At 36.5% G+C, this 21,901-nt stretch overlaps 1 protein-coding gene across 2 annotated transcripts in view; it reads right to left on the reverse strand.

The window, feature by feature from the left end:
• Positions 1–21,901, reverse strand: part of ASXL3 (ASXL transcriptional regulator 3) — a 176,265-nt gene that overhangs the window by 61,816 nt on the left and 92,548 nt on the right. The window contains exons 6-8 of one of the 2 annotated variants that reach the window (XM_065533938.2): positions 21,134–21,251; positions 20,077–20,196; positions 3,129–3,292 (exon numbers count right to left, since the gene is read on the reverse strand). In XM_065533938.2, the coding sequence (XP_065390010.1) occupies positions 3,129–3,292; positions 20,077–20,196; positions 21,134–21,251 (402 nt within the window). The remainder of the gene's footprint in view (positions 1–3,128; positions 3,293–20,076; positions 20,197–21,133; positions 21,252–21,901) is intronic. The other variant, XM_065533939.2, reaches the window with a different exon arrangement.

The following is a 21,901-nucleotide window of genomic DNA, read 5'->3' on the forward strand; positions in this document are numbered from 1 at the left end:
GTTTAGCCTACAATCAGGCCATCAAGGTTGTAGACCATATTCCCCTTCAGCAGAATAGCCCCCCATTTTCTCCTTTAGGTGGCTCCAGTCATACGGAGATACTAAATCTTCTGGAACATACAAGCAATATGTCTTTGTAAATAGCAGGCCTTTCCTTTGTAAAATTCACTTTTCTTTGGCTCTACTTAAGAAACACCTACCAGTCCTTTAAGGTTCAACTTAAGCATCCTCTCTACTATAAACATCTTCTCCAGTACTACATTCAGATTAAACTTCTTCATCCTCTACATCTTCAAAAGACTTTCTTTATACTTCTATTATGACATTTATGAGATTCTAACTGGTTTTATACTAAACTTGGTAAGACACTTATCCGTTTATTAAACTTCTTTTCTAGTAGTGAACAGAGTATTACATTTCCATAGGAAGTTGTTTTCCTCCCTTCTGTTATTCTTCCACAGGATTTATTCTTGTATCCTCCACAAGATCCATTCCTGCATACAGCACACAATATATGCTCAGTAAATATTTTTTGAATAAAATAAGTTTCTCAATGGACTAAGTGTTATTCAAGGACGAGCATCGTGCCTTATTCAATTATATTTCTCACAGCGACTAGAAAAAGCTGAGTAACACAAACTGCTATAGGTTGAAGAAAATATTAGGCTTAGACTCTGGCCACCAATATTTTACTAAAACTAGGACAATCTGTTCTTTTGTCATTACAAAAATATGTATTGAGTACACTGTTGGTATGTTTTGGGGGTTGTGTCCCCTCCAAGCCTCATGTTGAAATGTGACCTCCAATACTGGGAGTGGGCCTAGTGGGAGGTGTTTGGCTCCTGGGGGCACATCTCTCATGAATGTCTTGGTGCTGTCCTCATAGCAGTAAGTGAGTTCTCCCTCTGTGAGTTCAAGAGAGATCTGGTTGTTTACAAGAGTCTGGCACTTCCTTCCTCTCTCTCTTGCTCCCTCCCCTGCCATATGACATGACTTCACCTTCCACCATGAGAATAAGCTTCCTGAGGTCCTCATCAGAAGCAGATGCCAACAGTATGCTTTGTGTATAGCCTGCAAAACCATGAGCCAAACAAGTCTTTTTCCTTTATAAATTACCCAGCCTCAGGCATTCTTATAACAATGCAAATGGACTAACACAGCTGTAGATGCCAAACCTTATTTCTGAAGCTGGAGACAGATTTGTAAACTACACCTGTGTTGAAGTGGAGGAAGTTGTTGTATAAGCTAATAAATCAGATCTCTCCCCCAAAAGTTTCTAACCCCTAAATTCTAAGTCACACAAGCTTGTAACTGAAGAGTCATCAGTGGCTCCTTCCTATACCTGCTTCAAGTGTTATTTGACAAAATGTAAAATTGTTACTATTGGAGGACGAGGTGGTGAAGGAGAATGAGGATAAGGATGATGACAGCTGCATTTTTCTCCTCCTCTTTAATTTCAACTCAATCCTCCAAAATCAAGCCCTCATTATACCTTTTGGGAACAACTAAAATTCCTTTAAAACTATTCTACTTTCATGTTTCCCGTGCCTGTCATTCTCTTTCAGTACTGTTAGAATAATTTCCTTAAAAAGTAATGGTCTTATTACATCATAGCTCCATTCAAAATCCCTCAATGGCTTTGTATTACAGATGCAGGGAGAACACCATTCAGACTCCTCAGCTTCATATTCAAGCAATATTCCAAAGTCAACTTCCAATCTGTCCTTCCAAAATCACTTGCACCATTCTTCCTACAATCCAGACTTCCACCAAATTAGCTTTTGATTTTGTACCCTTGGACTCTCACTTGGCACTTTTCCATTCATTTAATTCAAATTCTACCTCTGTATCTCAAGGCCCAATTCAAGAATTTTAAATTTGACTCTGATATTTCCCTTCTGCATATAAAAGTGCAATATACTTTGTACTTTTCCCCTCAAGCTTACCTGTTTCTAACTCATATTTTGGTTATTTACAAACATAGTTTATGTATCCAACTACAGTACATTTAATCACTCATTCAATAAGCATTTACTGTCTTGCTATTACTCCAAAGCACCTAGAACATATCATATTCAGGGTAGATATTAAGTAAATGTTGTTGAAAAACTCCTATTGAAATGAAAATGTACCCAAAATCAAAATAATCTCTTTCCAAATATGAACAATAATCACCACCAAAGAGATACATATATGTTGCTTATCATATTTAAATATGTATGAAAGAAGATGGATAAGTCGGTAGAAAACAGAATCAAATAAAAAGCTAAGAAAACTTATTCAAAGTAATATGGAAATATTGAATGAATTTTGTCCACTTCAATTCATGGATGTACCTATCATCTCAAGACACAAATTCATAAATATACATGCATTAAGTCCATCAATTGAAAATGATACACAGTTTCAGAATTTACTGAAATAAGAATCATAAGGGAATGTTTCATAGACAGCAGTTTATAAATTTTGTGAAATTTAATAAAAGTTTATGTGATGAAATTTTTTTCCTTTTCCTTCCTAAGCAAACAGCCTTAAAAGATGATTGATGCCTGCTATTATGCATCTATATTTGTATTTCCTTATTTTAGAAGCTTTTCAAATATATAAAAATACACTTAAAGCATTTCCAGATATATTTTAAAAATGGTAAAAGGTGATTATTTATAGGCAATCATATTCATACTGATAAGACTCTCAGAGAGCAATTGCAAACATAAATTTTAAATGCCTTTTGGAAATAGTTGAGGATGAAAACATTTACATAATTTCTTAGAAACCCTGGCTTTTTATTGCTGCATTTCAATATTCCCTCTGGGCAAAGGAGCAGCTACTCTAAAGATTTATTTGATAATGGAATGCTTGATTTCTTTGTTTTCCCTTTCCAATGTAAGTTTATAGTTTTCACTCTACCACAATGTACCGTATTTTAAAATGTAAATTGGCTCACTATTAAGAATAAAAATGGTTCTGTTTTAGCAGATTAAATAAGCTAATGACAGCAATAAATAAATACACATAAATTACAGAAATACATTATATCTGTATATAAGTCATCTTTGATAACAGCCCTGCCTCTTCATCATAATGTAACTAGTGGCTGATATCAAATGTCTAAAACTTCTACTTACCTGCCTATCCACTTCTGGGAGCAAAAGCAGGAGGTATTGTTGAAAATGCTGAGGTAAAGAAGCAAACGTATGTTTATTTATTAATGCCCTCAAGTTAGTGTTGACAAGAATAGATCCTGGGGTTTCTATGTCAATGTCCTCAGCTTTGGTCCATTTCAAGTGCCCTGTGACGAACAAGCAAGAGGCATGAATTTACTACAGGTAGAGGGAAATGTGTATGTACGTACACACAAACACAGCCATGTATATCTAGTGAACATGTATATTCAATTATATGTTTTTTTCTATCCCTTTTACAAATGGTATTTCAGAAGAGAAATTCCCAAAGCTTCTTCCATTATGTTTCTGTCTGGCTTCAGTTATCTTTAGTTTTCATAATGTATACTTCACTCAATATCTTCTATATTTTTAGCTCAAAGTAGCACCAGGTTCCAATAAAAAAAAATTAGTTGTGAGTTTCCAGTTAATCAGAGTTTTCAAACACTCCAAATGCATGAACAGTAACAACTACCATTCATGTAAGTTCTATAAGACCTAGGATTAGTGATAACAGAAACAACAGTACTGTTAATTTTAATAGGGATAATTATAGCAAAAATAGCTGTGTGTTCCTCATGTGTCAGGCAATGCACTAAGCACTGGATTATTTCAGAAGGTTCCTATTTAAGGCATTTCCGCGGGTGATAATTTAAAAAGCATTTAAAAAAAAATTAGGTTGGGCGCAGTGGTTCAAGCTTATAATCCCATCACTTTGGGAGGCTGAGGCAGAAGTCTTGCTTGAGCTCAGGAGTTTAAGGCCTGTTTGGGCAAAATGGTGAGACCACATCTCCACAAAAAATATTTTTTAAAAATTAGCTAGGTGTAGTGGCATGCACCTGTGTTCCCAGCTACCCCAGAATCTGAGGTGGGAGGATCGCTTAAGCCCAGGAGGTAGGAGTGCAGTGAGCCATGATTGTGCCACTGCACTCAACCTCAATGACAGAGTGAAACTCTCAAAAAATAAAAAATAAAAATAAATTAGCCACTATGCCTGAAATGCAAATATGCTCTGCAGGATAATTCCACAACTCAAGGCACACTGACCTCCAACAGAAAGCTGAATGTAGAGTTCACATCTCAAAATCATGACACACAAGAAAATAACATACTATAAGGGACAATCAACTGAGGCATCAAACACAGACAGAAGAATTATCATTCCATTACTTGAGCTACGATAACTACTTGAATGTGATTATAAAGAGTGTGTTTTAAATCAAAGGTCAGAAAAGTTATGGCTCATGATTTCTATCTGGTCCAACGCTTGTTTTTACCACATAAAGTTTTACTAGAACAACATCGTGTCCAATTGTTTATATATTGTGTATGTCTGCTTTTGCACTACAATGTGGAGCTGAAGAGTTGTTACAGAAATCATCTGGCCTGTAAAGCCTACAGCATTTACTCACTGGCCCTTGACGGAAACAGTTTGCCAATCCTTGTTTTAAATAACTAAAGATAAAAGAGTGAATATTTTTAATTATGAAAAAATAGGATACTATAATAAAAAACAGTCAACCTTTAAAGAGAACCAAATAATACTTCTAGAAATACAAATTTAATTAAGACATTTAAAAATGTTTCAGTGGAGAAAAAAATTATTGAGTCAGATACAAACTTAAGGGAATAATTAGAGGGTAGTGTAAAAATGATGAGTCAAAATGTGATAGGGAAGAAATACAACGAATGTAATAAAAAGTCAAAATGCATATTTATAGAAGGTTCTGAATTTTTAAAAAATAGACTGCAGAGAGGCAATATTTGAATAGCTAAATATTTTTCAGAATTGAAATAATGATTAAAGTTCTTAAATAAAAGCTACATACCGAATCTCAAGAGAGATAAATACCCATTCCTCCATTTAGTGTTGAAATCTCCAAACATCAATAATAAAAGGAATATCTTAAAACCATTTTTAACAAAAACTTGATTATCTCCAAGAAATTACAATGAGATGAACAGAAATATTATCAATAAATCAATAAAGAAGACAGTTAAATCTCTTCAAAAGGGCAAGAGAAATTGTGTCAATTTAGAGTTTCATTTATAACTATGTCTCTAAAAAATGACAATGACGGCAATTATAAGAATGTTTTTGGTATCCTAAACCGAAACTCTATCCCTTAGAGAATCTTGCTAAAATAACCACTAGTGTGTGTTCTTAACAAATAAAGAAATTTTATCAAAGAAGAAATGCAATGGTTGCAGAGGCAAGGATAAGCAAAGAGACTAATAATAGACATGAGTAAATCCAAACAAACATTCATTGTAAAAAATAATACTAATGACTTATGGAGGAATCAAACAAAGTAGAAATAAAATACTTCACAATAACTATATGCAACATGGTAAGATGTAATTGAAATGAGAGCACCATAAGACTCTGATATGCTTTGGGAACAGCCATATGAACTAGTTCTTTATTTTGTTAAAACTGTATATAGCTATTGGAAGAAAAAAAAAGAATTATAATTTCCAAATAAATGGATAGATGGAAAAACTCAATCAAATGGAAGGCAGAAAAGGAGGAAAAAATTAAATAAAATTAAGCACAAAACAATCACAATAAAGGTAGCTGGATTTTCACATTAGATTTTAAAAATAACATCCATTTACTTGCTGCTTAGAAGAAATACACTTAAAATAAAAATTATATGGAAAGAATAATAATTAGAAAACGAACAATAAACTAAAAACTACTAATCAGAAATTCAAAACAACAAAAAAGCCAACTGCAATACTAACATCAGACCAGATAAACAAAGGTAAAAAAATCTATTATTAGGGATGAGAAAGATCATTCCCTAAGTGTATAAGGATTAATCTACTGCAAATATATAGTGACCTTGAACCTACATTCATTTAAATAGCACAGCCTCAAAATGTCAAACTCAGGTAATAACAAAGAAATTAACATCACATAATGTTACCAGAAAGTCTTTTTTTTTTTTTTTAATTTATTTATTATTATTGTACTTTAAGTTGTAGGGTACATGTGCATAACGTGCAGGTTTGTTACATATGTATACTTGTGCCATGTTGGTGTGCTGCACCCATCAACTCATCATTTACATCAGGTATAACTCCCAATGCAATCCCTCCCCCCTCCCCCCTCCCCATGATAGGCCCCTGTGTGTGATGTTCCCCTTCCTGAGTCCAAGTGATCTCATTGTTCAGTTCCCACCTATGAGTGAGAACATGCGGTGTTTGGTTTTCTGTTCTTGTGATAGTTTGCTAAGAATGATGGTTTCCAGCTGCATCCACGTCCCTACAAAGGACACAAACTCATCCTTTTTGACAGCTGCATAGTATTCCATGGTGTATATGTGCCACATTTTCTTAATCCAATCTGTCACTGATGGACATTTGGGTTGATTCCAGGTCTTTGCTATTGTGAATAGTGCTGCAATAAACATACGTGTGCATGTGTCTTTATAGCAGCATAATTTATAATCCTTTGGGTATATACCCAGTAATGGGATGGCTGGGTCATATGGTACATCTAGTTCTAGATCCTTGAGGAATCGCCATACTGTTTTCCATAATGGTTGAACTAGTTTACAATCCCACCAACAGTGTAAAAGTGTTCCTATTTCTCCACATCCTCTCCAGCACCTGTTGTTTCCTGACTTTTTAATGATCGCCATTCTAACTGGTGTGAGATGGTATCTCATTGTGGTTTTGATTTGCATTTCTCTGATGGCCAGTGATGATGAGCATTTTTTCATGTGTCTGTTGGCTGTATGAATGTCTTCTTTTGAGAAATGTCTGTTCTTATCCTTTGCCCACTTTTTGATGGGGTTGTTTGTTTTTTTCTTGTAAATTTGTTTGAGTTCTTTGTAGGTTCTGGATATTAGCCCTTTGTCAGATGAGTAGATTGCAAAAATTTTCTCCCATTCTGTAGGTTGCCTGTTCACTCTGATGGTAGTTTCTTTTGCTGTGCAGAAGCTCTTTAATTTAATGAGATCCCATTTGTCAATTTTGGCTTTTGCTGCCGTTGCTTTTGGTGTTTTAGACACGAAGTCTTTGCCCATGCCTATGTCCTGAATGGTACTACCTAGGTTTTCCTCTAGGATTTTTATGGTATTAGGTCTAACATTTAAGTCTCTAATCCATCTTGAATTAATTCTCGTATAAGGAGTAAGGAAAGGATCCAGTTTCAGCTTTCTACTTATGGTTAGCCAATTTTCCCAGCACCATTTATTAAATAGGGAATCCTTTCCCCATTTCTTGTTTCTCTCAGGTTTGTCAAAGATCAGATGGCTGTAGATGTGTGGTATTATTTCTGAGGACTCTGTTCTGTTCCATTGGTCTATATCTCTGTTTTGGTACCAGTACCATGCTGTTTTGGTTACTGTAGCCTTGTAGTATAGTTTGAAGTCAGGTAGCATGATGCCTCCAGCTTTGTTCTTTTGACTTAGGATTGTCTTGGAGATGCGGGCTCTTTTTTGGTTCCATATGAACTTTAAAGCATTTTTTTCCAATTCTGTGAAGACACTCGTTGGTAGCTTGATGGGGATGGCATTGAATCTATAAATTACCTCGGGCAGTATGGCCATTTTCACGATATTGATTCTTCCTATCCATGAGCATGGTATGTTCTTCCATTTGTTTGTGTCCTCTTTGATTTCACTGAGCAGTGGTTTGTAGTTCTCCTTGAAGAGGTCCTTTACATCCCTTGTAAGTTGGATTCCTAGGTATTTTATTCTCTTTGAAGCAATTGTGAATGGAAGTTCATTCCTGATTTGGCTCTCTGTTTGTCTGTTACTGGTGTATAAGAATGCTTGTGATTTTTGCACATTAATTTTGTATCCTGAGACTTTGCTGAAGTTGCTTATCAGCTTAAGGAGATTTTGGGCTGAGACAATGGGGTTTTCTAAATATACAATCATGTCATCTGCAAACAGAGTGGACCTCAAGCAATCTGCAACAGACCTACAGCTGAGGGCCCTGACTGTTAGAAGGAAAACTATCAAACAGGAAGGACACCTACACCAAAACCCCATCAGTACATCACCATCATCAAAGACCAGAGGCAGATAAAACCACAAAGATGGGGAAAAAGCAGGGCAGAAAAGCTGGAAATTCAAAAAATAAGAGCGCATCTCCCCCGGCAAAGGAGCGCAGCTCATCGCCAGCAACGGATCAAAGCTGGACGGAGAATGACTTTGACGAGATGAGAGAAGAAGGCTTCAGTCCATCAAATTTCTCAGAGCTAAAGGAGGAATTATGTACCCAGCGCAAAGAAACTAAAAATCTTGAAAAAAAAGTGGAAGAATTGATGGCTAGAGTAATTAATGCAGAGAAGGTCATAAACGAAATGAAAGAGATGAAAACCATGACACGAGAAATACGTGACAAATGCACAAGCTTCAGTAACCGACTCGATCAACTGGAAGAAAGAGTATCTGCGATTGAGGATCAAATGAATGAAATGAAGCGAGAAGAGAAACCAAAAGAAAAAAGAAGCAAAGGAAATGAACAAAGCCTGCAAGAAGTATGGGATTATGTGAAAAGACCAAATCTACGTCTGATTGGGGTGCCTGAAAGTGAGGGGGAAAATGGAACCAAGTTGGAAAACACTCTTCAGGATATCATCCAGGAGAACTTCCCCAACCTAGTAGGGCAGGCCAACATTCAAATCCAGGAAATACAGAGAACGCCACAAAGATACTCCTCGAGAAGAGCAACTCCAAGACACATAATTGCCAGATTCACCAAAGTTGAAATGAAGGAAAAAATCTTAAGGGCAGCCAGAGAGAAAGGTCGGGTTACCCACAAAGGGAAGCCCATCAGACTAATAGCAGATCTCTTGGCAGAAACTCTCCAAGCCAGAAGAGAGTGGGGGCCAATATTCAACATTCTTAAAGAAAAGAATTTTCAACCCAGAATTTTATATCCAGCCAAACTAAGTTTCATAAGTGAAGGAGAAATAAAATCCTTTACAGATAAGCAAATGCTTAGAGATTTTGTCACCACTAGGCCTGCCTTACAAGAGACCCTGAAGGAAGCACCAAACATGGAAAGGAACAACCGGTACCAGCCATTGCAAAAACATGCCAAAATGTAAAGACCATCGAGGCTAGGAAGAAACTGCATCAACTAACGAGCAAAATAACCAGTTAATATCATAATGGCAGGATCAAGTTCACACATAACAATCTTAACCTTAAATGTAAATGGACTAAATGCTCCAATTAAAAGACACAGACTGGCAAACTGGATAAAGAGTCAAGACCCATCAGTCTGCTGTATTCAGGAGACCCATCTCACACGCAGAGACATACATAGGCTCAAAATAAAGGGATGGAGGAAGATTTACCAAAAAAATGGAGAACCAAAAAAAGCGGGGGTTGCAATACTAGTCTCTGATAAAACAGACTTTAAACCATCAAAGATCAAAAGAGACAAAGAAGGCCATTACATAATGGTAAAGGGATCAATTCAACAGGAAGAGCTAACTATCCTAAATATATATGCACCCAATACAGGAGCACCCAGATTCATAAAGCAAGTCCTTAGAGACTTATAAAGAGACTTAGACTCCCATACAATAATAATGGGAGACTTCAACACTCCACTGTCAACATTAGACAGATCAACGAGACAGAAAGTTAACAAGGATATCCAGGAATTGAACTCATCTCTGCAGCAAGCAGACCTAATAGACATCTATAGAACTCTCCACCCCAAATCAACAGAATATACATTCTTCTCAGCACCACATCGTACTTACTCCAAAATCGACCACGTAATTGGAAGTAAAGCACTCCTCAGCAAATGAACAAGAACAGAAATTATAACAAACTGTCTCTCAGACCACAGTGCACAAACTAGAACTCAGGACTAAGAAACTCAATCAAAACCGCTCAACTACATGGAAACTGAACAACCTGCTCCTGAATGACTACTGGGTACATAACGAAATGAAGGCAGAAATAAAGATGTTCTTTGAAACCAATGAGAACAAAGATACAACATACCAGAATCTCTGGGACACATTTAAAGCAGTGTGTAGAGGGAAATTTATAGCACTAAATGCCCACAAGAGAAAGCAGGAAAGATCTAAAATTGACACTCTAACATCACAATTAAAAGAACTGGAGAAGCAAGAGCAAACACATTCGAAAGCTAGCAGAAGGCTAGAAATAACTAAGATCAGAGCAGAACTGAAGGAGATAGAGACACAAAAAACTCTCCAAAAAATCAATGAATCCAGGAGTTGGTTTTTTGAAAAGATCAACAAAATTGACAGACCACTAGCAAGACTAATAAAGAAGAAAAGAGAGAAGAATCAAATCGACGCAATTAAAAATGATAAAGGGGATATCACCACCGACCCCACAGAAATATAAACTACCATCAGAGAATACTATAAACACCTCTATGCAAATAAACTGGAAAATCTAGAAGAAATGGATAATTTCCTGGACACTTACACTCTTCCAAGACTAAACCAGGAAGAAGTTGAATCCCTGAATAGACCAATAGCAGGCTCTGAAATTGAGGCAATAATTAATAGCCTACCAACCAAAAAAAGTCCAGGACCAGATGGATTCACAGCTGAATTCTACCAGAGGTACAAGGAGGAGTTGGTACCATTCCTTCTGAAACTATTCCAATCAATAGAAAAAGACGGAATCCTCCCTAACTCATTTTATGAGGCCAACATCATCCTGATACCAAAGCCTGGCAGAGACACAACAAAAAAAGAGAATTTTAGACCAATATCCCTGATGAACATCGATGCAAAAATCCTCATAAAATACTGGCAAACCGGATTCAGCAACACATCAAAAAGCTTATCCACCATGATCAAGTGGGCTTCATCCCTGGGATGCAAGGCTGGTTCAACATTCGTAAATCAATAAACATAATCCAGCATATAAACAGAACCAAAGACAAGAACCACATGATTATCTCAATAGATGCAGAAAAGGCTTTTGACAAAATTCAACAGCCCTTCATGCTAAAAACGCTCAATAAATTCGGTATTGATGGAACGTACCTCAAAATAATAAGAGCTATTTATGACAAACCCACAGCCAATATCATACTGAATGGGCAAAAACTGGAAAAATTCCCTTTGAAAACTGGCACAAGACAGGGATGCCCTCTCTCACCACTCCTATTCAACATAGTGTTGGAAGTTCTGGCTAGGGCAATTAGGCAAGAGAAAGAAATCAAGGGTATTCAGTTAGGAACAGAAAGTCTTAACATATATTACCAAAACCTGATAGATTGGATCAAAAAAAAATTGTCTTAAGGTTAAAGAGGACTTTTACAACTCAATAATCAATCTTGAACCAACAAATTTAACACAGGGCATTGTACTGAGCCATTAGAGAAAGGAGTTTTTTCCCCAGCATTCAAAAGCAACAAGAAAACAAAACATAACACAACTGTCCAGTGAGTCTCAACAGATACTGAAGAATAATCGAAAGCCTCATCTTTCTGCCCCAAAAGAAATTAAACACAGTACCATATTACAAAGGTATCAATTATCTAATACCCCACACGTCCATTATATGTTTAGACATTCAAAAGCACACTTGTATGTACTTTACACGTTACAGAAAAAAAAAAAAACTGTAACGGAAATTATAAAGTATTTGAATTTTTAATGGTACCAAATTTTTTAAAATGCCACTCAACTGATTTTCAAGGTAAATTGCATATATTAGAGGGTAGAAGAAAACTGAAAATTAGAAGTTTACATGTAAAAATAATGAAGTTAATGAATGAACTAAAGAATAATTAGAAAGAAGGAAAGATGAAAAGAAAAAAGCAGACATTCATTAAACAGAAAACAATAATGAAAACCATCAACAATAAAAAATATTTTTTATTAAGCTCTTAAAAGACATCTCTGGCCTGAGATGGTATAAACAAATGTGAAGAGGAATGAAAGGTAAGGACACAATACTTGAGAGAGTACATATTTAAAGGTAGATGTAATTATAATTAAAAGTAGATTTTAAAAAGCATATTATTATGACTCTTTGCAATGTCATTGAAGACAAATTATTTTAAGTTTTATACATTTCCAAATTTAACCTGAAAAGAGAAAGATAAATGTGTAAAAACTTTTTAAAAACTGAATTTGTGCCCTCTTTCCCACAAATACACAAAGCACAAATTATACAAATTATAAACGGCTCTAAAGATAAATTGTATGTGGGGAGGGAGACTTACTTTCTTGACTCTGGAACTCCCTATTTCATTACATACATATTTCAGAAAAAAAGAAAAAACCTCTTCAACTGACTTTATAAAAATAATATAACATTTATTACAAAAGAAAGAGAAGCAGGACGATATGAGAGAGACTGTACTAGCCAATCTCACAAATACATAAAATTTTACAAGTTGTTTCTATTCAAAAAATCTAATATTTGTTGAGTTGAGATGTCGGGTATGCAGGTGTCTGTTCTACTAGCATATGTATTTTTCTATATGTTTGAAATATTTCACAATAAAAACCTTACACCAGAATTAGGAAGAAGCTTCTCTTCTCAGAAGTAGAGGCAAAGGCCAAACCTAGAGTCAAAAATGTTAAAAAATACATATATATGAAAAAAATTTTGCTTAATTCTTATTAAATGGCATAAATATTCTCATGTAACAGAGTTGAGGTCATTTATTGAGAGTGACTCTGATTGGAGGAAACGTTAGAAAACTGAGAAAAATGTAAAACTTTTTATTTTCTACTTCTGAAACATGTTTTGAGCAATGTGAGAAATAGGAACTTACACTGCTATTATTTAGTATGGTATGAAATGTTTAAGAATATCAGAATAAAGACACTTCAGAGAGGCACATAGTCTTTTATGACAAAGTCAAAAGAAGAACTATTTCAAAGATGTCCACCTAAGCAAAAATACGTTTTATGATTTTGGAACAAAGACAGAGAAGATGAACTAAATTTCTTGCCACAAAGGATGTTTAATTCCATTTTAATTATCCTTACACGTGTACTCTTAATTGGCTTAAGAACAATCCAATTATATATGATTGTCTTATCTCATTAAAGTTGGTACCTCATATCTCCCAACAGTACCCAGAGAAGGAAAAAAGATGTAGTCATTTTAGCGTTTAATTCCCAGACACTTGGCCTAGAGGGTCTGAGGTAGGGCAAAGGAGAAAAGAAGCAACAATTGCTACATTGCCACAGTCTATGCTATACAAGAAGACACCCGACTGATCTCATGATAAAACTCATGGGGAATGTGTTCCACTAGGGTGAGGGAAATTCTCTATTTGGCCACAGGGAGTTCGAAGACCACCAACCTGTGAAAGTTGCAGGCTCCAGAACACTGGTTGATCACTGGGTAGTCTGCTGGCTTCCAGACTCACATTTCCCAGAAGGGAGCCCATACAAGGATTATGCATGAAGTGTGCACACACAGCGACACAGACACACTCACATAGAGAAGCACACGCAAAAGGCAGACCAGGCAGACAAGAAGCACTGCTCAAACACAGAGTTCTAACCCAAAGAGTTCCTCACGATCTCAAGAAATTAGAGAGGAACGATTCTGACAAACAGGTCTGCTAGGTGTAGTGGCTCACGCCTGTAATCCTAGCTACTCAAAAGTCTGAGGTGGGAGGACTGTTTGAGGCCAGGAGATCCAGACTAGCCTGAAAAACAGCAAGACCCTGTATCTAAAACAAACAAACAAACACACACACACACACTAGCATAATGGCGCATGCCTGTAGTCCCAGTTACTTGGGAAGATGAGGCAGAAGGATTTCTTGAGCTCAGGAGTTTGAGGCTGCAGTAAGCTATGATGGTATCATTGCACTTCAGCTTGCACATCAGAGCGAAACTATGTCTCTAAAATGAAATTAAATTAAGTGGCGCTCAGAGAAGAAAAATCAGCTTCCAAAGAATAAAATCTAATGAGAAAAATATCTATCAGAGGGCAAAATCTAATCACTATACAACATGAATCAATGTAGTCTTCATAAATGAAGAAATTGTGTAAAAAGTCTACATGGAGCACTGAGTCCATTAAAATATAGTACCAGGGTTAATGAGCTATAGGAATTATGGTTAAACAAATAGAACATAAATGTTATCAACTTCGATATTCAAAAAATATTGTAACAAAAACATGCAGGTAGGAAGCTCTGTAGTGTAATTATTTCCCTATCTTTTTATAATATATTGTCCAAAGTTGAAATGAGTAGTTAAAAAGGTAATCATTCTTATTTCAGTTTCTCATATTTGTAATAACTCTGGAGAAAACTTTTTTTGTGGCAATATTTAACAATTTTGTTTTTTACTTTTACTTTTTTATTATTTAATATAAAATTAATTAAATTTTGTACTTTTAATTAAAATGGTGTAATACAGGTTTTCTAATATCTCTGGCTATAGATACACAGTAAGAAATGTCAAATAACGTTTATAATGCACTGGAGATAATTATTTTGGATGAAAAGATGTGCGGTTATTATTCAAACTTTATTTTTATATTTATGCTTTGGTTTATTTAAAGAGTATGTACCATTTTATAAACCAACAAAGCTATAATTCTTCACTCCGAAAACATTAAACCAAATAAAATACATTGGAATGAATCCCAGAAGTTAAGCCCACCACGGACATGTATTAAACCCCCCTTGGAGACATCCATTAGAAGCTTACATTTGTTTAGCAAGCACTTTTTAAACTCTTACCGTGTGATTGCGTGATTGCGTAGGAAGAAGTATAATTAAAACTACTTTAGGTCAATGACCTTGAATTCAAGGAACTTACATTTTAGTAACGGAAAATTGTAAGATATCAAGATATAGAAAACAAGTGGTAAGAGTATATTACTAAAGAAAGTTTAAAGTATTCACAAATCTGTGTTCTAAGTGCCATGAAGACAGTGAGATGATAATGTACTAGGATTGTCTCAGAAATCTTCATGGGAGAGGGTTTTAAGTGGTTTATCCTTTGGTAAGGCAAGGAGAGAGGGTATTATTTAAACAACTGATTAGGCAAGAAAAACATATGCTTCTAACCGCATTTGCAGCTGGCACCTACCCTTTATCCCAGCAGATGAAGTTTCTACTGCCTGGTTATTTGGTAGTTTAACATTTACTGTTATAATAATTTTCAAGGTCTATAATAAAGGAGTCCTTGTAGATATTGTTAGCATTTGTTTTATGCATATCAGAACAGTGTTTTCTATTGTACTTGATTAAGAAATAGGAAAGGGACCACCAAAGTTTTGTTTTGTTTCTTTATAACCTCATCAGAGAAATACACACCATTTTAGAAGCACTATATTTTTCAACTGCACTCACCCCGTGACCAAGTCTATTCAATCAGTGGGCTACTCAAAGAAATATCATCATAGTTTTCATGCATAACCCTGGCCGTGGGCAAACAAACAGAACAAAACCAAAAACCTACATCAACAGTTGTAGCTTCCCAAGCTGGGTGGTATATTTCTCAGGAGAACTTTGAGATTAACATCAGAATTACAATGACTGAGGAAATTTTTTTCTTTTATTTTCAACTTAAGATTTAAAACTGAGGTTGAGAAATTTTGAAGCTTCTTCTTATTATTCTTGTTTTATTGTGTGCTTCTAACCCTCTCTAGGGAAGCTGAGCATGAGAGAGTCTGAGGGGGCCTATGGTGCCTCCTGTACTGAAGAGTGTTGAGAGAACATACTGGGGTCCATTGTGTCTTGGGCTACACTCCTTAGATGTAAGGCCCAAGTGAAACCCATGCCTTGCACAGAGTGAATATCTTGCAATCTGATAAAGCAACTAATTGCTAGAAATCAAGAGGAGGCACTTAGGGGACAATTAGAAGAACTTTGTATCCTTTTAGGAAAATATCACAATGAGAAAAAAACTGTACACTTATACCCTGAACTCTGGTTTTCACTGGATTTTGTTTCAGAATTATTAACTTAAATTAGAACAGACTTACAGCATTTGTTTTAATTCAGCATGGTTTCAACAGGTTAGGACTTATACATACCCACTACTACCTAGAGAAGGCAAGTAAAGTAAAAAACCTCATTTCAAGACCATATGAATTAGATGTCTAACTCAGGTGGAAAAAAAATAGAATAGGGAATACAGGCTGTCTCTATCTGGCTGGCTAAAGGATATGAGGGGGGATCACTCCTTTGGATCTGCTACACGCTGGTATACAAAGAATGACCTTCTCCACAAACACAGGACCATTTTCATTCAAGAAGATAGGAGAAACTTCACTATGCTGGACCCCCTAGAATGTGTCATTCATTCATCCAAACTTCTAGGTCATTCAGTTAATTAGAATCAGTCATTCATTCCAAACTCATTGAGAACCTACTAAACAGAAGGGCTATGATGGTTGTAGTAAGGACTACAGATGTGGACAGAAAGGCCACTGTTCCAAGGAGTTAACAACTTAATGGCAAAGAGCAGAATGTATGTAAGTATGCCTTACAGAGTATTAAATATCAGTCTGATTCTAACAGGGCATTAAAAACATTACTGTCTAAAAAAGACACTGGCGGCCAGGCACGGTGGCTCACGCCTGTAATCCCAACACTTTGGGAGGCCGAAGTGGGCGGACCACGAGGTCAGGAGATTGAGACCATCCTGGCTAACACCGTGAAACCCTGTCTCTACTAAAAATACAAAAAATTAGCCAGGCGTGGTGGCGGGCACCTGTAATGCCAGCTAATCGGGAGGTTGAGGCAGAAGAACGGGATGAAGCCCGGGAGGCAGAGCTTGCAGTGGGCCGAGATTGTGCTACCGTACTCCAGTCTGGGGCCACAGAGCGAGATTGCGTCTCAAAAAAAAAAAAAAAAGGGTTATTTTCTGGACATGGTTATATTTAAGGACCGTCCTTTCATTCCATGCTTTTTCATTTTCTACTGCTGGGCATATATTGGAAACTTCGAAAATACTACTGACTTCATTTACACAAAATAAGCCATTCCATTCAGCTGCTGGATAGGTTAGTCAGCCAGTCACAGTTCCTACCCAGTAAACACCTGCAGTTTACCTTTGACAGAATTGTACTTCAGCTGGCTTATTTTAAATCCCACCTTCTTCCTCCTTGTGTTTGATGCAGAATAGGGTGAGAAATCTTACAATTGCTAGCTCTCCTTCCATGTGTAGTTAGACCTGCACTTTAACACCTATGGTAGTCTCACCATGTCATTTCTTGTGTTTCCCTCAGTGGCGCCTACAGGTCTAAAATATAGGTTAGATGATTTAACATTCAGATTCTATCCAGAATGAACGGCTTAGACTTTGGAGTTAGATATGTCTTGGCCTATATCACTTAGTTGTGTCATTTTCATGCAACCTCCTTAAACCTTCAGGATCTCAGTTCCTTCGGCTGTAAAACAGACGTCATTCTACTGTACAAAATTGAAGTAAAATTAAAAGACATAACTTATGTTAAAATACCTAGACCATTCCATTACATATGGCCAGTGAATGTGACTTCACTTCTCCATTCCTCCATTAGTTTCATTATCTCCATTACTTTATAGTCTAGAACAAAGCAGGTTTGAAATATCAGGGGGCACTCCTTCATTACCTTTTAATTTGCTAACAATTTGCCGAAATCCTTCAGCAACACGATATCTAACATATAAGACGTTTAGTGGCATGCAGGATTTCCTAAGAGCAGACTTGTGTATCAGTCTTTATATCTTTCAGTTGACTTTCAGTATTAAAACAAATTCTGATTCTCTAATTCATTGAGCATGGACTTCAAGATACAAAAATCAGAATACAAGAGATCCTGGGCCGGGCATGGTGGCCCACTCCCCAATCCCAGCACTTTGAGAGGCAGAGGCAGGCGGATCACCTGAGGTCAGGAGTTTGAGACCAGCCTGGCCAACATGGTGAAACCCTGTCTCTACCAAAAATACAAAAATCAGCTGGGTATGGTGGCAGTGCCTGTAATCCCAGCTGAATAGGCAGGAGAATCACTTGAACCCGGGAGGCAGAGGTTGCAGTGAGCTGAGATGGTGCCACTGTACTCTAGCCTGGGCAACAAGAGCAAAACCCCGTCTCAAAAAAGAAAAAAAAAATAAAAAAAGAATGACTAAAGATCTGAGCCCCTGAGAGGATCCTGATAATGGCACACCTTAGTAACTTTCAGTACTGAAGTAACTAAGGAAATAAATGGGGATGCCCCTGTGCCTTAAATTTTCATACACTCATTACATGGCACTAACTTTATGAAGGTTGGCAGCCGACTGTTTTTAACTAAAGGTCACTGACGTTTAAATTCCTTAGTGTATGATAATGTGGTACTGTTTTGGATTTTTGGTATATTCTTTATATATCATTCTCCCACTATAGTTTTCTATTTCAGAAGCTACTTATATTAAAATACTTACTTTACAACACCCAGAGTACTAGGAAAGAATATGTCAATGTATAGGTAAGTATGGTTATACACAAACACACATTATTTTGGGCTAGAGAATAACTAAAATTATTTAGCCTTGAAAATAATGCAAAACAGAGAATTATGCTGTATTTAAAGATTTTAAATAAGGCCGGGCGCGGTGGCTCAACCCTGTAATCCCAGCACTTTGGGAGGCCGAGACGGGTGGATCATGAGGTCAGGAGATCGAGACCATCCTGGTAACACGGTGAAACCCCGTCTCTACTAAAAAATACAAAAAAACTAGCCGGGTGAGTTGGCGGGCGCCTGTAGTCCCAGCTACTCGGGAGGCTGAGGCAGGAGAATGGCATAAACCCGGGAGGCGGAGCTTGCAGTGAGCTGAGATCTGGCCACTGCACCCCAGCCTGGGTGACAGAGCGAGACTCCGTCTCAAAAAAAAAAAAAAAAAAAAAAAAAAGATTTTAAATAAAAAAGATTCTGCTTTCCTAAAGGTCTCTTATTTAAATATAAATAAATCCTATTTAAAGTCTTTTTATTGGAAGTATGTCCCAAGATTTAGCAAATATGTCTGTCATATAGTAACAATTGAAAGAACTTTACCAAAAAAAATCAGATAAAATCTTGAATTTTATAAACAGATACACTCTGCAAATAAGAATTATCTCAAGTTGCCAAGAAAGTAAGTGGCCGAACAGGTAATAAAGTTCACATCAATAAATCTGTAGTTTCTGCCAAACATTTTACAAAATATTATAATGATCCAGGTTATTATCATGACCCTATTCACAGGTAAAACAACTCAGAGAGAGAAATGAAGCCATCAGGATCCAGGTGCAGCAACAAGGCAGTGGCAGTTGAGAATTCTAGTGTTCAAACCAGGATATGTTTATTTCTGTCTTAATTCTCATGCTCTTTTCTGCCTGAATGCTGTTGGGGGTTCCTGATGAAAAGTTATCAGGAAAGAAGTATGTCGAAGAAAACCTGGTGCTGACTTGAAAGACCTGTGGCCTGTGCCTCCCACATTTCTCAGCAATTTTACATTATTTTTTCAGAGAGCCACTACTAAATATTTTAAGAAGCATAGACAAAAAGCAAGGAAGAGCAATTTTACTGCAGCAGACGCCACGGACAATGTACTCTCCAGTTCAGTGAACCCTTTATAAAGGTTGCATTTTTTTCTTCCAATACAGCATATTCCAATAAAGTATAACCTCGCTGCACAGACAAAGCACTACACATTAGATAGAATCACGACCCGGCAGATAATTATTTTACATGTATCAATTTTAAGTCTCTTATCTTTACCCTCTGCTTCATCCAATATTATCATTCACAAATTTAGTAATAGGCTTAAGACCATTCAGTTGTAACTACAATGTTTCCTTATTTAGCACCCTTTTTGGTTTTGATAAATGGAGGGAAATTTTAATTTCCTTGTTTAATCATTAAAAAAATGTTATGAGAATTTTAGATAATTTATTTGAAGAAACATAAATTTCTAAAATGTGAAATGGCATAGTCTATTAAACACTCACCTAAACCAGACTTTTTTAATCGTTTTAAGTGCTGACTTGTTTGTTTTCCAGTGGGAGATTTTTGCCCATGTTTCATTTCTTTATCTGAACTGTCTGCTTCACCATTTTTAGATTCGGATCCTAAAAAAGGAAATAGTTATTATGTCATTATCTTCTCTAGCTGTCCTCGAAAAGAAAAATCTAAAATTGTTTGAGGAACTGTAGATATAATCTCCTTTTCTAAGAGTTAATATACTACCTTTGGCCACAATCTGATTCCCCTACTGGATATAAAAAAAGAAGCCCAATAAATCAATCAAACAGAACAAAAAGCAAGAACAGATGGCCGAATAGTGGAGTCAAAACTACGTTCACTGATCTGATAGCTTTTAAAAGAAATAGAGTCAGGTCTTTGTAAAATACACGAATAAGCTTGAACAATACTATGCCATTTTGAGACAATACAAGACAAGAGACAGGAAGATGAAGAAGAAAGGAATCTTGAAGAGAGGGAGAGATTATACCTTTATAAATAACTTTATGTTGAAGTAGGAACAAAAAATACAAACGTTAATCTACAATAAATAGAATAGTACATAACTGATAAAGTGACAGAAGGTAAATTAGAAGAAAAGGTCAGGGCTGCACTGGGGTGAGAAGAATGCTGCCAGAACACAAAAACTAATAAAGGATTTCTGATTTTGCAGCACAGGACTGAAGAACAAATTCACACTCACAAAGAACTGCTTTTGATGGTATTATACATCAGCATGTGGTCCACCCTTAAAGTTCAACATTCAAACAAAAGCCAAAGCAACAGCAACCACAAAATTCACCTACACATTTTCTTACACCTACTGTCTTCATTTGCTGATGACGAGCAAGCTGGTACATTTTTCTTTTCTAAACTGGAAATAGTCTATATTTTTGAATCACTGAGTCAAAGGTATAAAAAAATTAAACCAAACCTTAAGTGGAAGTATTACTCAGTTTCAGAAAAAAATCATGACATCTCTCTCAGCGAGGAAGTCTCCTCCAGGAAGAAACTGGCCAAGCATATGGTATTTCAGCTCTTTACCTGAAGGCGAATCCGACTGCTCATCAGACACCTTCAATGGTGTCAAAACAACACGAGGAACAGTCTTGTTTACCATCATTGAGACTCCATTTCTTCTTTTCTGCTGCTGCCTCAAAGCCTACAAAACATAATCAAAAGATATGACATAAAAATATAGCCAAAATAATTGCTCATAATTGAATTAAATGACTCATTTGCCCATCATTAGACAGAACCTCTTAAGAGACTTAAATTCCACAGAGCCCTTAATTTCTCAGGATTCTTAATAGTTACCTTCATGTCATTTTCCCTTAAAAGCATAAAATCAGGCTTTGGCAAAGGGTATAAGCCCGAGACCATTTTCGGTATAATTCTAACAACAAAGCAGCACTTAATGGTTTCTTCTACCTTAGCACTGTGGCTTGAGAGTCCATGGAATTTGAAACTATGGCTCCCAAGTCAAATGAATGTAAAATAAATGTTTCGAAACCAGGATAAAAATATATGTGTCTGCACTTCTCTCGCAGGTGCGTCCTCTCCAGCGCACCGCTCAGTCAATCAAGTTAACACTGAGTGTCATCAGTATGTACAGCATGTAAGGACTACAGTATTGATGCACTCACTCAGCCGTGGGGAGCACTGCACAAAATCACTGAACATGGCAGGAATCATTTATTTCTGTGAAGGGAATCAGTCCTAATCTTGGAAACCTTGCAGCACTTGGCTTCTGTCTGCTTGACTTTGGGCATTAACCTTCAGAACACGAACATGACAGGTTCTAGCAAATCC

The sequence above is a fragment of the Macaca fascicularis genome, chromosome 18, assembly GCF_037993035.2.
Source record: "Macaca fascicularis isolate 582-1 chromosome 18, T2T-MFA8v1.1".
NCBI lineage: Eukaryota > Metazoa > Chordata > Mammalia > Primates > Cercopithecidae > Macaca > Macaca fascicularis.